General features: G+C 34.5%; 1 protein-coding gene across 1 annotated transcript; it reads right to left on the reverse strand.

Moving 5' to 3' along the window:
* Positions 1–1,550: 1,550 nt before the first annotated feature.
* LOC127084548 (clathrin heavy chain 1) lies at positions 1,551–12,740 on the reverse strand. The gene is made up of 30 exons (XM_051025031.1): positions 12,480–12,740; positions 12,146–12,350; positions 11,841–11,929; positions 11,656–11,734; positions 11,385–11,512; positions 10,309–10,407; positions 10,099–10,207; positions 9,707–9,786; positions 9,399–9,626; positions 9,246–9,311; positions 8,721–8,837; positions 8,066–8,263; positions 7,814–7,930; positions 7,616–7,675; positions 7,325–7,411; positions 6,896–6,979; positions 6,662–6,796; positions 6,515–6,577; positions 6,334–6,438; positions 6,131–6,243; positions 5,756–6,008; positions 5,511–5,647; positions 5,156–5,434; positions 4,055–5,057; positions 3,343–3,828; positions 3,058–3,228; positions 2,739–2,924; positions 2,427–2,549; positions 2,227–2,337; positions 1,551–2,141 (listed from the first exon to the last, which is right to left on the reverse strand). Exons 1-30 carry the CDS (start codon positions 12,519–12,521, stop codon positions 1,986–1,988), a joined length of 5,109 nt encoding a protein of 1,702 aa, XP_050880988.1. The 5' UTR covers positions 12,522–12,740; the 3' UTR covers positions 1,551–1,985.
* Between the last annotated feature and the right edge of the window lie 5,405 nt (positions 12,741–18,145).

Here is an 18,145-nt window from a genome sequence, read left to right on the forward strand (position 1 = left end):
CCATCACCCTACCAAAGTCGCCTAAGCCAGAACACCCAACGATCATTCAACACCAACTGCCCCTCCTCCTACCATAGCCAAAAAGCCCAAACCTCACAAAACCAAAACATCTAACAACCCTATCTCTACCAAACACCCCAACAACCTTTCCAACCTTTCCTCGACGCATCGTTCACACCCATGTCTCCCTTCAACCGTCCCGGTCGCCCATCAATGAGTCATCCACAACCCAACTTCTCTAGCATGGGTCATGAGCTCAGCTACGGCGGTACACCATTGATGCATACTGAAGACTATGCTGACTTGTCTGACTACCTCAACAGGCCTTCTCATGTAGTTGGAAGTGACGTTCCTGACCCCTCAGATGCTCAAACACCGGTACCGAATCATCAACGTGAGTTAGGGCCATGAGTTATGGTAGCTAGAGGATGTGGGACCGGATGTCAGTTAGGTGATCTCGATCATCACCATTAGGTTTCTTTGTGTAAACGACAATTTTTATTAATATCAATTGGTCCTATATCAAATTTATCTATCACGTATACCATTTACCAAAAAAAGTTGCATTTTACATTGAGGCTCCAATTGAATTGGCACCTCCTCTTAAGTCCTACACGGGGGCGCCAATTCAATTGGCTAGGGCACCTGCCATAGCCAATCCAATTGGCGCCTCCATTTAATTTTTAAGAGGAGTCTTCAATTCAATTTGCGACTCCTCCTAAAAGTGGGGTAGTTTGAGATTTTTTTTGAAACCAGTGGTATTTTGGGAATTTCCTTGAAAAAGAGGATTATTTTTATAAAAATTTCTCAATCTACTCTATTATATTATTAACTTAAAAATTACAGTTTGATGTGACAGAAAACAAGATAGTTATTGGTTGACAGAGTAAATAGTATATTTCCCATTTTCTCTTATTTTATGTTTACTTTGTTCAAAGGTCACCAAATAAAAAAAGATCACCAAATAAAACAAATTTCAATAATGCTACCTTCAATCCTATTTATAACAGAAAATTTATTGATTGAATAATCAATATATCTAGACTATATCATAGACCAAATACATTGATTATTCAATGAATCTAAAAAAAATCAAATTTCTCTCTTATAAAAAAGACCATAACTATTCATAAAAATTCATTTTTAAATCTCAAAATTACGTTTTCCAAATTGTTCACATAATTTACAGCTTCGAACCTTTAGAATCATTACTCATCTTGAATCTAATACAACTCAAGTATTTGTTTAAAAATAATGATATGATATCTATTTATTAAAGTAAATTAATTAAAAAAGATTTAATTGAAGTAACTAGGTTAAAACATAAACTTGTTAACTAAAATCACGTATAATGAATACTAAAAGATCACACACTCTATAGTAATTCATCTTAACTTAAGGGTAGTAGAAGAATATTACGCGTTTACACCAAACTCGGCTTCTTTATAGTGTGTATTTATCATGGAATAATGATGGAAGTTGAGATTTCAAGTGCTGAAACTAAATAGAAAATGAAAATACTCAACATTCAAGACTTAAGGAAAGGTAACTGCCAGATAGTAAGAGACCATTTTATATATTAGATTGAAAAATATATATACCAAGAAAGAATGAAATTTCCAAGTCCTAATCAGAGTACACAACTAAGAAACCAAATAATAATAGTTAGAGAAAATCTATACACGCCGCAACCAAGCCAAAGCCTCAACCAGGATTATTAACATCCAGGCTCTAGCAAAAAATGATCAAACAACCCATAGAGAAAGAAACTAAAAGCAATCAGAACTCAAAACTTTCAATGAAGAAATCTGCAATCATTGGATAAGTAGTATCAGGCTAGAAGGGAGATTTTTGGTTGCCACCATGCCAGATTCTTAAAAACCCTAAACAAGTCACCTTGAATGCAAAAATGAAAGATTCTAAACTATCCAGCTTCACCAATAATATTTATGCCGAAATTCTCTGTTCTGTTGTTAATTGAGAGATCAGTAGCCCATTGGAGGCAAGCCATAAGGAGGCATCGGTGGCATCCCCATTCCACCCATGGGCGGTTGTGGAGGGGGAGGGGCATACCCTCCTCCTCCCATTCCTGGCATTGGTGGTGCTGGCAAAGCAAGTGGTAGCAACTGGGCATACATATTCTGGAGATCATTGAAAACACTGTTAATTTGATACTCAAACAAAATAAAACTGATTGATATTTAAAAGGAAATTTCAAATAGATACCTGTTGAGCAATTACATCCTTCTCCTCCTTCTCCTTAGCTTTCTCCTCATTGTGTGCTTCAATTCTATCCTTGATAAGCTCATCTACCTTGCTTGTATACTCTCGGATAAACTTTAAAGCATTTTAAAAACAGATAATTAAAAACAAAGTAAGCGTCTGTTAATAAATTTAATTAAAAGATTCCCAAACAAAAAACATACTTGTAAGAGATATGGGAAACAAAAGTCAATCATGCTATTCATCCAAGCCAATTCAAGAGCAACATCTGGCCGTATGATATCATAGCAGACAAAGAGACATGATGCAAAACACTCTTTCTTCCCCTGCAAATATATCAAAGTTATTCCTTTGTTATAATTAATAGTGAAGACATAATCTGGTAGAAGCAAAGAATGGAAGAAGCAAATAAATCAAAGTGAAATCAAACTCCACTTTGCCAAAAGGGCCAACCTAATTAGTATCTAATCTTATAAAACAGAGTTTGATCATTTTAAGGACAGAAAAATAAACACCTTCTCAATAAAGTAGACAAGCAAATCCTCTGAGAGTTCACGGTCACCAGATTGAGAGCAAGTTTCCATACAATCCTTGTAAAGATTGTCTTTCTTTGACAAAGCAATGGATTGCTTCCATCTTCCTGCTTTCTTATAGATGTATGCAGCAACACGCCTCATTTCAAGAAGTTCATGCTTCTCAATCTGCACATTTGTATTATAGAAGGCAGTAAATAATAATTCAAAAAATATATATTTCCCAGTAACATTTGAATCTCAAAATTTGTTAGCTCCCAAAATATGACAGAAGATAGGTAGCTGGGATTCTCAAATTCACCTTCTGTGCAAGACCTATTTGATCAAAGTTGTCATGCAGGTCTATTGATTCTCGAAGTCTGTCATAGTCCTCTTCCTCAGCATAAATTTCATTTAGAGCTTCATTGACAGCAGATACATTATTGCTTTGAACGGCGATCATGTAAGGCTTGATCAATTTGAGGTGACCAGCCTAAAAACCGAAAATAAACAGATACTATTACATAACAACATTAGAAGCCAATTAATCATATCAGTTAAGATTAAAACTGAATGGATTCGACCATTGGGAATGAGAAATGCAAACCTTCCGCATTATGTCTACTACACGAGTATGGTCCACACGAAGAGCAATCACATTTAGAAGATCATTTACTACTTCAGGATGTTCTTGCAAGTAGAAGTGAACAGCTTTATAGTAGAGTTCCACACTGGCAACTTTAACTATAATATCTTTGAATTGCATGTGGTCCCATGCTTCAGGAGAGTGATTCATTACAGTAGTTGCAGCATTATCAAACTCATCATATTGGATGTACAAGTATGTAAGTTCTTTCCAGTGCTGCTGCTCATCACATGCTCGAATAACCTTTGGAATATTAAGCCGGCTTGAGAACAACTTAATGTGTTCCATTAGCTTCTCAGAGCGATATCTTGCATAAAGAACGCCCAATTCAGTAAAGATTCCCATATGTGCTCGCTCCAATCCTAGCCCACTCTCCATTAAAGAAATGAGCTCATTGAAGCATCCTCTGTTCTGATAAAACTCACTAACCTCTTCCAAATCATCCACCTTCATAACAATATAGTAATTAATCAGACAACAGAAAGTTAGATAAAGCAATCTACAGTTTTTCTGCCACTAGTTTATCCTTTTTAGTATTTACTATTACTTACATCCTTCAACTCACACTTAAAATTTTACAATTTGTATAACTTTCTCATAGTGATGTCAGGACAAACAATCCTCATGTGGAGAAATTTCATATGTTAAATTCTATAATAGAAAAGCATGTCACCTGAATGATGACATTGAGACCACAAATCTGAGCTAAGCGGAATTCCTCAGCATCAACACAGGCAAAACAAACTTCCTTCCAAGTTTTTGAACTGTTTGCTTTCCTGGCAGCATCAACTGCACCCTGAAACTGTTGAAGCTTAACCAATGTGACTGCTAACTTAGCCCAGTTAGAGATAAAAGCAAATATAATTTTTGCAGCCTCGTATAGAGCTTCATCATACAAGCGGTCTCCAACAACTGGTAAATTGGCAACGTTTGGCATCAATATAAACTCTTCAATTTCACCAAGCCGATCAATCTTTGCATAGGCATAAATGAGCTCACTGTCCACCTTGGGCTCTTTGGTATTCTGCCTAACCATGAGAAGGTACTTTACCAGATCATGGTATGCCTCTCCATCTTCAGCAGCCTTTATAACCTCTAAGAAATGAGTTGAATCATCTGCGCGAATGAACGACTCAATTGCATCACTTACTAATCCTTCTCTCAGTTGTGCCTTCGCCACCTGGCTCCAAACAGCATCTTCTTCAACCCGGAAAGCAAATTCCACAGCACGATCAATAGTCTTAAGGTTATCTAGCAGAACAGTAACAGCCTGAACATTCAAATTAAATTTCTTGAAAATAATAAATGCTTCTTCATATAATTGTGCTTCCACTGCCACCTCCCCGACGGCAGGTCCATCAAAGTTATCCAACCTATTTATGTAGTCCATAACTCTTGAAGGGTCTGCCTTTATTGCAGTGAGGATCAGTAAATTTTGCAGATTAAAGTTTCCATTAAAAGCAGAATTTTGTAGCACAATCTTTTCAAGAAGCTCAATTAACTCATGGGGAAGATCAGCAGTCATAAAAGCTTTCACTGCAGCTGAAACTTGTTCAGGACTCTTGCTTTCAGGCAAAGCAGTGGACACCACTTGATCAATCAACTGTCTTCTGAACTCATTCTCAGGATCAAGAACTTTCTCCCAGAGGTCAGCATCCATCCTTTCCACAACATATCTGATACAAACATAAGGAAATAAAGTTAGTGGCTCGTACTAGTGTTATAAAATATACAGTGATATCTTCCTTATTAGAGGAAGTCTATGACTATGTACCTTGCTTGGAGTTTGAACAGGGAATTTTTATTAGTAACATTAACAAGCTCATCATCGCATTGCCCTCTTCGGTAAGCAACAACAGCAAGAGTAGGATCTCGCTTCTCACAATATTTGCCAACAACACGAGAATCATAATATGGGTTGGTTGTGAGAAAATGCTCAGGATTGTTGTTGCTGTCGATGATGATTTTACCCAAGGCATTATGCACATGTACATCCTGGCTTCCTTCACTCACAAGATGCTCCAAGAACTGAGTCAGCAAGCGGAGACGATTCCTATACATAAAAGGTGAAATCAGGAAAGAATATTTGCAATGCAACTGGAAAAAGAAGGTACGGAAGATTAGCACACCTCTTCTCACACTCTTCAACTAAAGGCTCAACTGGCAGAAGGGAACGAACTGAAAGTATGAGACCTTTAATGAAATCTTCGGGGCATTCATCATCTAACAACTGTCCTACAACTAGAGGAGCATTTCCAGGATTGACCTGAAAGCAAGAAGTAAAATTAAGTCTCACTTTTAAAAATCACTAAGTATTTAAAAAATACATATGCTAAGAATCACAAATTAAATAAAACTCTGAAAACAAAGTTACCTTTTGAACATAACCTTCAATATAGCGAAGCATATTGCTGGTATAAAGATAGTGTGTGAGATCTGGAACAAAACCAAAACGATCACACACATTAATCAATGGTCGTGCATCAGGAAGTTTAGCCTCCATTAGAAAATTCTTGGTCTTCTCGGCATCATAGAAGTTTGATTCCCTAGTCACGCGCTCTACCTCCTTGATTTGTCCAGTTTTAGCAGCAGCTTCAATGTACTTGAAGTGAATATCAGGATCCTCACTACGAAAGACAACAAAAACAAAAATTACAATAAATTGATACAAAACTAGAAAAGCAAAGCAAACTGTCCTGCAAACTCGGCGAACTAAGGACATGTTCATTCTCCAATAAGAAAGAAATACCTGGAACTCAAGTATGAACCCAAGAAAAAATAAAGTCCTTCATAGGATTTAAATTGCTCAAAGAGTTTAATGCATGCATCAGCTCCCAGCTGCTCAGAATATTCCTTAGCAGTCTACAAATCACGCACAAGCATGATTTCTTGTTAAACGACTTCCTTGGGAGATAGAAAAATCCTAAAGGCAACATCGTCAAAGAATAGTACCTGAACAATTATCTGAAGATTTCCCCTAAGATTGACCAGTAAAAGATCTTTCATACACTCAAGTGCCCATTCTCGAGAAAGGGTTCCAAAGAACTCAACTAAAGACTGAAAAGAATCATATAGTAAGAATCTAAAACAACTTTATGATAGATTAAGACGTTGGAGCAGTTACAATCCAAACCTGTGGCTCAATGGCATGTGTATTCACAATCACACGCTTGATATCTGGCAATTCGCTATAATGCTGCAAATGACAGACACAGAGATCTAAGAAATCAATTGGACAAGAGAGCATTACTAAGTAGTCTGAATATTAGAAACTAAGAACCTGAAGAGCACGTATGAAAAGGCCAGCCTTTTCACAGAGTTGTCCAATACGTGGGCGATCATAATGACTGAACATGCCATTGGCCAATATAGCATCAGCAACATTTGGAAACGTCACAAGATTAATCTCCAGAACCTAAAAATAATACATAAAAGTTGCCATTTTTATAAAAGTAAAAAAAGTATATAATACCATTGAGTTAGACACGGACAACATGACATAAAATATAAGAACCTTTGTTTGAAGATATCCATGTTCAGGTAGGTTTGGCTTCAGCACATCCAACAAAAATGCTGTTGCCTCGCGGATCAAATTCCTCTAAAAATTAACATAAGAAATATATAAACAAAATTTCCAGCACACAAAAATAAAATTGCCATTTATTGAAATTAGAGGAACATAAATTGGCCAAACCAAGATATTGTCAAGTAGTATTACCAAAGCCAGCTTCAAGATAGTAAAGAATGGTTTCATATCATTATTAGCATTTCTCATTTTAAATTATCCAAAAAAGAAACAAAAAGAATACAATGGAAAGAAAAGAGTAAAGGTTGTAGACATGATTCTGCGTTTTTTAAATTACATCTGACTTATAAATGGTACAAGCACCACAAACCAGGCATCATTCAAAGTTTAAGCAATAACAGTAAAATACAAATAAACCTGAAGAAAGAGATCAGTTATTGTGTTGTAGTCCACAGGGCATCCTCCCTCCATTTGAGACATCATGAGAGCAAAATTTACAGCACCCTGCAATCAAGCAACTTTCAAAATATGCAACACCATTAAAAAACAATGATGCTCAAAAATGAAACAATTAAGAGTGGATTAGCTGGATATAAATGTTGCTGAAAGGAAAACATCATAAGAATGAAATCACTATATCACAAAAGCGAAGCAACTCAGATGGTATGGCATCAATTAATCAATTTTGGTCAGAAAAAACCTGCTTACCTGCGGGTCTGTCCGTAAAATTGTTTGCAAAAGGAACATGTAATCAGGTGTATACCCAACCTTCAGCAAAGAAAAAGAAATACTACATCAGAGATATACTACAAAACAAAACAAAAAATTAAACTGTTGTAAATTATATAAGAATAAAATTACAGTACTTCTAATCTTATGATTCTACTTAGCCTAATAAAAAATTACCTGCTTGGAATAAATCAGGATCTTGTCAAATTCCCTCCTCTCCGCAAAAGCTGCAACAACTTTAGGTGTAGCTCTAGCTTTAATATAGATTTTCAGTGCAAGGTCATTATCAACTGTCTGCATTATATGCAAGCCTCATACAAATTAGGAAGGCAAAAGAAAATAAGTACAAAAAGAAATCAGCAAGGTCACCAATTTAAATTAATAAGTCCAAATGAAAAAAAGATAATCAATTTAAATTTCTGTCAGGACCTTTACAAGGTCACCAAGCTCCTCGCTGCATTCCAATTTGTCCTCTGCTAGCCAATTTTCTAAAAGATTCTTTTTGTTCTGATTTACGACAAGTCGTGATAGTTCCAACGACTCAAAAGCATTCAGTTTACCCCTGGTTAACAGAGTTCCAAAGTATTGCAACAGTGGTGGTGTTTGTCCAGCTTGCACAGGTACACTCTGAAGCAAATTACAAAGGAAATAAAAAAAAAGAAATGAAGAGTATATAAAGTTCTCATATAATGCTGCACAATTTCAAAAGGCAGACTCCAAACCAAATGCATTAACTTGAGAAGAGTCTATAAAGTTCCCATATTAATGTTGCACAATTTCAAAAGGCATACTCCAAACCAAATGCATTAACTTGACCAAAACGATAAATATTGTCTCACATCGGACAATACGTGGTCTAAACATATCTTTATAAGTGGGGACAATTCTCGCCTTACAAGCCGGTTTTGTAAGGATGAGTTAGGTCCAGCTACAATTCTAAGATGGCATCAGAGCCAGGTTCAAGATCCGGTGAAGAGGGTGTTAAGGGTCTCGCATCGGACAATATGTGACAAGATCCAGTGAGGGGGATGAGTTAGGCCCAACCACAATTCTAAGAGTAATGATAGTTTAATACAAGATATACCTGAAATTTAGCAACTGTATCAGGAGTTCGAAGTATTCCTCGTGGTGATTCTGCAGCAAGCTCTGCAGCTTCCTTATACTTGGTCTGAGCAAATAACTCTTGAAACCGCTGAACAACCTGGAAAAGAAAAAGAGAAATTTTACAATCACCGGGGGATAAAATGAAAAGAATATCCATGTTTCTAATTGTTCGAATTAACCAGTGGAAAAGAAAGTGCATAAAATATATTTACTGTACATATATTATATTTCACCAACATTAAACTTTTCTGCACGTGCTTTTAATCAAGTTTCACTCTTCAAACTGTCAAGTGTTCATTTCAGATACTCGATAAAAATAAATAAAAAACATCTATGCAAGATGCCACATGATGGATAATATATTGTTCAATTATCTTGGGCTTTTATGTAATCTCCTTGCTGATAATTGTTCTATTCTGAACAACACTCCTGAAACACTTTAAGAGCAGCTACAATCTATTGAGCCAGCAGAGAATGGAACAAAAAAACATAATAGTTAAATTACCAATTCTTCTGCACCGGGGAGGTTTCCTCTTTTAGCAAGATTAACAGCAAGTTCCAAATTGTTTAACTGCAAAATGCCCAAAAAAGTATTAAGTAGATACAAAAAGAAAAGCATTCTCATTTAATCAAAAACACGGTGTAACACATAAAATACCTGGCCACTAACAAAAGGTACAATGGTTGTCTCATTCACAGTAGCTAGCAATACTTGGCCACGTCTATTTATGGCATAAAATCCCCCTTCCGATGATGCTTCTGAGGTCAAAAATATAGGATCGGGACTGATTCGATTTCTGTAAACTGCGGTGGCAGTCTCCATATCATAGACAAATAAAAGACCAAGTTTTGTGATAACATATATCAAGCCATATTTATTTGAAATCTGCACAATAAAAAATAAATAAATATTTAACATAATATCTATTAGGAGTAGGGAATTCTAAATGAAGTTCACACTTATACCTGCATTGATACAGGAAAGTCATCAGCAAAGTCTGGAGGAAAGAACAAATCTGCTTGTTTTTTAGAAAATGACGGCTTGCCTGATATCAAACGCCACAATACACCCAGAAGGTGGCAAGAAAAGCATAAGAAGAGGTAATAACGTATACTATTAACAATAGACACTCCATGGAAATCTTAAAGCAGTATTTTCTTTGAAAAACATCTTTACCCCATTCGGAAAGGGTGTCCATATATGTAGGATATTTAATGATTCTAAATTAAAGTCACTTAATATCCATCATCTTGTATTTATTAAGTAAATTGGTTATTAAAAATCTCATTTTGGTTTTTTTATACCCTGTAGGGATGTGTCATTTTGTTGATAATTGATAATCTAGCCATGCTTATACCTGGCTGGGCACCAAGTTCGATGACGTGCATCTTTGATGTAACCTGTCCAGCATTAATGGTCTTGGATGCAAAACAAATAAGAATTGAATCCTTATCATTTCCAGTAACCTACATATTGCATAAATTACAATAAAAACAACATTCAACCTACAAGCCACAGAATTGCAACCAAAATAAATGAAACAAAAAGAAGGCAGGTGAAGGTGTACTCTGAATGAGGCAAATGAGGCAGCGTGTGCTTCAAGAGCCTGACTCCGTTGTTGTTCCACTGCGAAGAGTTGCATGTTTCCTTTTACAAGTTGTGGTCTCTATAACCAAAATAATAAAATAACATTACTCCAACAACTAATGATTTCATAAACCTTGATGCTCTAGAGTCTGAATCATGGCAAAAGATGAAGTATTCAGAAGCTATTAAACAGGGAAAAATCTGGAGAATAACATTTGAAAAGTAGATTGAAAGCCAGAGTACCCCAAGTCTTGAACCTTGGTATTTAGTGCACATAGTAAGGAAAAACATCAAAAAGTTTAAATGAAAAAATTATATGAAATGTGCAACCTAAAAAATGTTAAGTAGAAATGATACAAAATTAAAGAGCATGGGAAAATATAGGTTTGCACCATCAATTGAGTAAGCAGGAAAATAAGCTCAAGTAAATTTATTTCATACAAAATTTATTAATATTTTTATATCTTAATTTGTATAAGCTGTCCATAAAAATGACAATAAAGGTGCAAAGTCATCAATTGAATAAGCAGGAAAATAAGCTGAAGAAAATTTATTTCATACAAAAATTATTGATATTTTTATATCTTAATTTCTATAAACTACCCATAAAAATGACAATAAAGGTGCAAAGTCATCAAATAAATTATTTACAACTGAAATTATTGATACTTACTTCCTGAGTGCTTCAACGTGCAATTCATAAACAAGCTAACGAAGCTGAGCTATATTCTATAACATATTTTGGCATCATATCAGCTACAAACGACCTACTTGCATTGCAAACACATGCACCCATCACAAATATCTTTCTAGAGCATAACATGTTGTGGTGAGAATGAGGGACGGGCAATATGTTAAAACCCAAGAATTTGCAAAAGTGTCTCCCCAGGTATGAAAATAAGGACAACAGTCCACCCTTGATATAACATAAGATTGGCAAAATTGGCAACTTATCATTTATAAGTCAACTAACACAAATGCATGGATATTAGGGGGAATCACAGATAAGTCAAAGTGAAAGGCATGGAAAGCTACTATAGAAAAGGTAACGCATACCTCAGGAGAACCAGGAGCAATTCCAATCAAAACCAACCACTTTTCACTAGGATCACAACGATAATTGATGATCTGGTTATTTGCCAGATTAGCTGTTCGGTCAAACACCTTCATTGGCTCACCATCGCCTGCAAATGAGAATGGTAAAAAATATATATATAGTATTATATTGACAGTTCAAAAAGTTCCAGAAACAGTACATACTTAGAGGCATATTCAGATTCAGGTAGAATTACAAGCGCAATGAAGCAAAAAAGCAATATGTTTTCACCTTCAATTGACCAATGATACACAGATGTCTGAGTGACTATGCCTAACATCTTTGCGGTTATCCACTTCCAAAACACAACCTAAAGAAAATGAAACACATGATAATTAATAATAATCACGGATATAATCCAACCCATCAATGGCATAACACAAACATCCAAATCCAATTAATTTACAAATCCGCACCTGTTGAGTCATTTGATATGATTTCATCTTTGTTTTCGTTTCAATGTTAAATACTTGCAAATGATCCTGAGTAGTTCCGGGAACTTGAGCTACATTGACATATACCACATTCAAAAGAAAGCAAACAAAAAAAAATCAACATGGATTAATCAAATCTAACTTCCTATAGCTAACCAAAGCATTTCCTATCACAATTTTAGGATCTACAAATCTAAATAACAATCACAATTAATTGAATCCTTAATCACATTACGTAATCTGTAAACGTAAGCCGGCAACAGAGATCGGAGCAGTAAAATGTATACCTTTAAGAGCGAGAATTCTGGTATTAGGGTTCATAAGAGCAGAATCAGCAGTAATTGGTCGTCTCAAAGGCTGCATTGGCATATTCATATCAATCATAACAACACTGTTCGAAGGACCAGTTTCCCTAACACATATAAACTTCTCAGATTCCATAGTCACGTGAGTGAACGTGATGAATTGCGGATTGATTCCAACGCTTCCCAACTGCAATAATCAAAAACAATTAATCAATTAATTTGAAAACTAAACTGAAAGGTGACAATGCAGATTGAAATTGAGATCTGAGGGAGAAAATGGAGTTAGGAAAACACGGAATTGGTGAAATGAACGAACCGTTAAGGCCTCCTTCATGGTGATGGGGGCATTTGCAGCCATGATTGCGGTGGTGGATAGATCAGAAGGGGATTTGGGAATGTGAGAGGGCGAGACTCTGTTACGCTGCGAGATCTGAAGCAGCGAAGCCCAAGAGAGAGAAACAGAGAAAAGGAGAATGAGAGGGAGAAGAAGAAGGAGTGTGCGTAGAAGAAGCACAGAGAGAAGAAGGTGGTGGTGGTGTAATGAAGAAGTGTCCTTTCTAAAAATGTTTTTCCTTTTTTTTCTGTTATTTATTTACTTGCTTACTCATCATAAGATTCAGACCGGGATAAGATTTGGCCCGAAGAATTTGGATCTTGGGCCTTAAAGTGGTTATCACCATGAAGTTACTTTTCCCACCCTTACCGTAAAAAGTTTCAACTGTTCCTAGCGTTAGGATGTGCATCTCCAGGCGTATTTATTTTAGACATTTCTGAAATCATTTATTTTTGACAAAATTTAATCTGGAGATGCATCTTCGTATACGTAAAAAGTGAGTCTGGAGATACATCTCTCTAAACATCATTAGTTTAAAATTTAGTGGATGATTCAAAGATGCGTCTCCAAACTCTTTTATTTGATATACTCACTCCAGACCCTTCTCTTCCCTCTTCCTCCTTTATTTCCTAAAAATTATTCAAAAAATACCATTTAAGCGCTCACATTCATTCAAATTTCTACCATTGGATCTCTTTCTCATCCATTCAAGTTTCTCTTTCACTTAATTTGGTAAGTTTTTCAAAATTCTTTATTTTTGTTTTAAATGATGTTTTAGATAACATAAGTTGTTTTAACTACATTAGATAGTAGTGGAATCGAAATAGGTAGTCTAAATGGACATGCATTGACATTTGTTTTGAGGATTATGATAACATTTGTGTTTTTGCCATTGTAGAGAAAATTACGACTTTATCCGGAGGTGCATCTCTGGATTCTGTCTGAATTATTTTTGGAGATGTATCTCTGGATTTGTGTCTGGACAAATTTTGGATGAATTTGTGATGTGACTATTTGTTTGTAATGCAGGTGCAATGACTAAAAATAACCCTAACAGAATTAGGATTTTCCTTGTTTCCCAAACCTCGTTTGTACAACGTGAGAGGGCCGCAGTCAGGATCATGAGGCCACGAGTTAATGATAACTTGTTTGATGGTTCACAACATCAAGGATCCCAACCATCTGGTTCTACTTCTCATAGTTGTCTATCTCAAGTATCTACTTCACGGGACAACAAGTCCCTAAATGATGAAGCAGCACCGGAAGCCCCTGAAGCTCAAGAGGAACCCGTTATTTATGCCCCTTTAGAGAGTTATCCAAGAGGCTCATTTGACACCTCCTTACTTCTTCTCCATTCATATCACATTGTTAAGCATGTATGGGAAGGAGATGTATATTTATTTACTTTTGCATTACATATGTTTTATATTGATTAAATCGTGATCGATAGTGATACCCACGTTCAAATATTATATTTTTAAACTTTTCAAAATTTAACCAATAAAATTCAACTAATTAAATATTCAAATATTATATTTTTAAACTATAAAGAAAAAATATTTACTAACTAAAAAATTACCCACGTCCCAAAACTATTGATAACATGTTTTTACAATTTTATTTTTTATTTATGTATTTAGTTTTGTCGTGTGTGATATTAAACATAAATTTATGTGATATTTTTTTTTCTGGGAAGTAGATAAAAATATTAGAAATTTCGCCCGATTCAATATCTTTCAATTTGTTTTTTTTAAAGTATAGTATTTATTAACCATATGTCTTATAGAATTATGCATCCCTATTTCGTGCATCTTAATCATAAGGGCAAAAGACTAGTTAAAATAAAAGTGAGAAATTGTGGAAAAAATGTGAGGGTAATTTGAATTTTGAATTAAGAGAAGAGAAGGAAGAGATAAGAGAAAAAAAATGTGAATGGTTGAAGAATTATAAATTAGGAACTTGACACTTGACATCAATAGGTAGAAGAAAAGTGAATTATTTTGAGAGATTTACTATTTATTATTTTAACTTTTTGTAAGTGTAAATAATTTTGAAATGAATGATAATATTGGTGGTATGCATGTATTTTTTATTAATAGTTATATAGTTGATGGTCGATTGATTCTATAAAAATGTGTAATTTAAATAAAATAATTTAAATATATCAAAATAATTTAAAAACAAAATATCACATATTTAAAATAAATCAAAGTAAATTTAAAATATATTAAAAATAACAAAATACATAACACAAATATATATTATAAATACATTAAAAAAACATAAGCATTAAAATAAAATATTAGCTCAAAATACATGAAAAATATAAATTTTAATTAATTTTCAATAATAGTTATTCTCCTGACCAAAATGTTCCCATATATGTTATATCAAGTCTTGTTGAAGTTGTCGATGAATTTTTTTTTATCACGAACATGAAATCTTTTACGTAAAAACTCTTGAAAAATATATTAGAATCATCTGATATTGTTGTCTGATCATTTCCAAAATTATCATAAGAATAATCAAAATTGCCAACATAAGTGGCACATTCATCTTCAACAAGCATTACAATATAAAGCAGTTATTCATTATACATATGAGAGCGTCCAAGTGCCAAGATCGAGATGAATTATGTATGATTGTAAATTGATATTGGAGAACTCTGAATGCACGTTCAATATGTTAGAGAATTGCCATCCAAGGCGCAGCAGAATTTAAAAATTTCTCCATTTAGTGATCCTTACGAATGTGCATGATCAGTATAGAATCGTTACCTCTTGTGGCGATCACGAACGTTGAACGATGACAACGTCTCTACTCAGTCCACACGAACGGGTTCCTTCAATCGCAGTGTTAGCTGTTATGAATGAAGGCTTTGAATGAGAGAAAGAGAGATACGAAATTCCAACTCTTCAGTTGTGTTGTATTCCCATACAATGCTTCTGCACAAGAGTTCTATTTATAGAACCACTTGTGTGGGCTTCAAGCCAAAAAACCCACTTAAGTGCATTTTGCCCATATCTCATAATATGCCAAAATCACTTAAGTATTTGGTACCTTACCATATTTCGTATTCTACTTAAGGGCACCATACATTACGGTATTCCTTAATTACTCTATCTCTCATCAATCCGTCCTTTGTGTGTGACCCTATAGGTTTTCGCGACGTTGGCAATTATATTAAATCACGCATTTAACATAATAAACATTGAGCGGTATCTAGCAACACATCACTGCTACCCAAGACACGAAAATGTCATGTGATCTGACAAAACCTCCTGTGATAATAATTATGTGTATAATTATCCTTTTGCCCTTATGTCTATATTGAACACAAGGTATAGACCGTGTCATCCTTGTCCAGTTCAATATTGGGCCCATAGACATTTATCTTGTTACGCAGGATGGACAAATTCCATCTAGGACACTCATGTCCCTCAGCATGCTTTGTGGAGTACCCATCAACTGTCTTTATGGTTATCCAGTTACGGACAATGTTGGATCAGCAACAAAGCACTCGACTCTACATCTAGGGTCCATAGTGGTTTCAAGTCGAAGAGTGGTATACACTATTATCACCATGAGAATAACTTATGACACTTTGCATGACTTTCTATATAGTATTCTCATAGCGGGTCAATCCGGTATAAATATTACTCTTAATATTCATACTTATGTTTAAGACTTGATAACTCTTTATCCATGATCCATGAGATGTGATCATCAGTCTACAAACATAATAGTCTTAATGCTTTAATGTTATCCCACTTCACAATAAAGCTCGACTATGGATACTTTAAGAATAGTGTCCCTATGTTTAATGTGTTCTCATGATCAAGTCACACTTGATACATTAAACAGACCATCTATTCCAGGGACTTTATTAATCAAACATAATAAAGAAAAAGCCTTTTTATTATTAATAAATAATTCGATACAAGTACCAAAAGTATTGGCCTCTAGGGCTTACACCAACACAATATCCTTTCTTGCGCCTTCCTGATGTTGGGAAAATAATTTTATTTTATCTCTTTATGGCATTAAGGTGCTTTTCACAAATGTATCTCATTCATGATATATGTCGTCTAATAGATAGTAACTCATGTTGTACTTAATATGATTGATTATATAATGAACCTCGGGAGCTCGCCCATGTAAAATATCGTTGAAGACATTGAATTTGTTTAACACATTGATATCATTGTTTGAACCTGCTACCTCAAAGAAAGCGTGTCAAATTCATAAGTCTTGTGAGGCCACTCCTTCGAGCATAATAGTGGGCTTGCCATGATCACATCAAACTTGTTTCTATTTCAAAGAAACAAGATAATTTTCCATTCCTAGCGAATATAATCAATGCTCCATAATATACTTGGAAAATCATGTGTCTCTCCCATATGTAATAAACATTTAATGTCTTCAGTGTTTAGCCTTCACAAGTATTATTCTCCAAACACGTCAATCATACCTCTTGTAAATTTATCAACATATTTTAATATAGTGAATTCACCAATTCTTAAATAGTCGTCCACATTATCAAACAGATGTTGCATATGCCAACATACGAATAACATCAATGCCTTTATGTAGAATTGAAAAAGTTGCATCAATTCTCAGTCAAAATATTTATCTTGTTGACCAAGAGCTTCAATAATACAAAATAATGCATGTTTAAGCATGCTCTATCTTCAACGAAACTACTCGTATGTGTAAACTGGATCTTTTGAAAAATAATCATTGAATAATCGCTCGTGTCCCCTTTCATGATTTCGCTCGATGTTCTTTCATCATTAAAATAAATTATATTTCTTAGTTTTTATAAAAAAATTCTGCAAATAGTTTTAACTTATGCATTAAGTCTCTCTCTCTCTCTCTCTCTCTCTCTCTCTCTCTCTCTCTCTCTCTCTCTCTCTCTCTCTCTCTCTCTCTCTCTCTCTCTCTCTCTCTCTCTCTCTCTCTCTCTCTCTCTCTCTCTCTCTCTCTCTCTCTCTTCTCTCTCTCTCTCTCTCTCTCTCTCTCTCTCTCTCTCTCTCTCTCTCTCTCTCTCTCTCTCTCTCTCTCTCTCTCTCTCTCTCTCTCTCTCTCTCTCTCTCTCTCTCTCTCTCTCTCTCTCTCTCTCTCTCTCTCTCTATTATATATATATATATATATATATATATATATATATATATATATATATATATATATATATATATAAAAGACATGTTTAAAATAGTTTAAATTTTATTTATAGATCTTAATTTTTAAGAATTTAGGTTTTGGTATTTAAATAATTCATATTTAATTAATCTAATAATAAAAAAATTATACTTTTTTATAGAAAAATATTTTATAATATTCGTAACATATCTGCAAAAAATTATTACAAGAATTTTTTTTAGGCATACCATCCTTACTTCTAAATTGCGACGGTTGACACGACATTTAAGGTTAATGGTTGCAAATTTTTAGACATGTTGAGTAATATTATTGTGAAAGTTATCAAAGTATAATCTTATTTTTACACATGTGATCGTTGTGAGGAAGTATCGCAACTATTTTAACTAATCATCATTACTTATTTAATTCCTTTGTTTTTCCACTTTTTTTTCTTTTTTCTTTTATTGTTTCCCCCCTCTTTTTCTTTTAAAATCATTATTTTGTTT

Source organism: Lathyrus oleraceus, chromosome 5 (assembly GCF_024323335.1).
Source record: "Lathyrus oleraceus cultivar Zhongwan6 chromosome 5, CAAS_Psat_ZW6_1.0, whole genome shotgun sequence".
In the NCBI taxonomy this organism is placed as follows: Eukaryota; Viridiplantae; Streptophyta; class Magnoliopsida; order Fabales; family Fabaceae; genus Lathyrus; species Lathyrus oleraceus.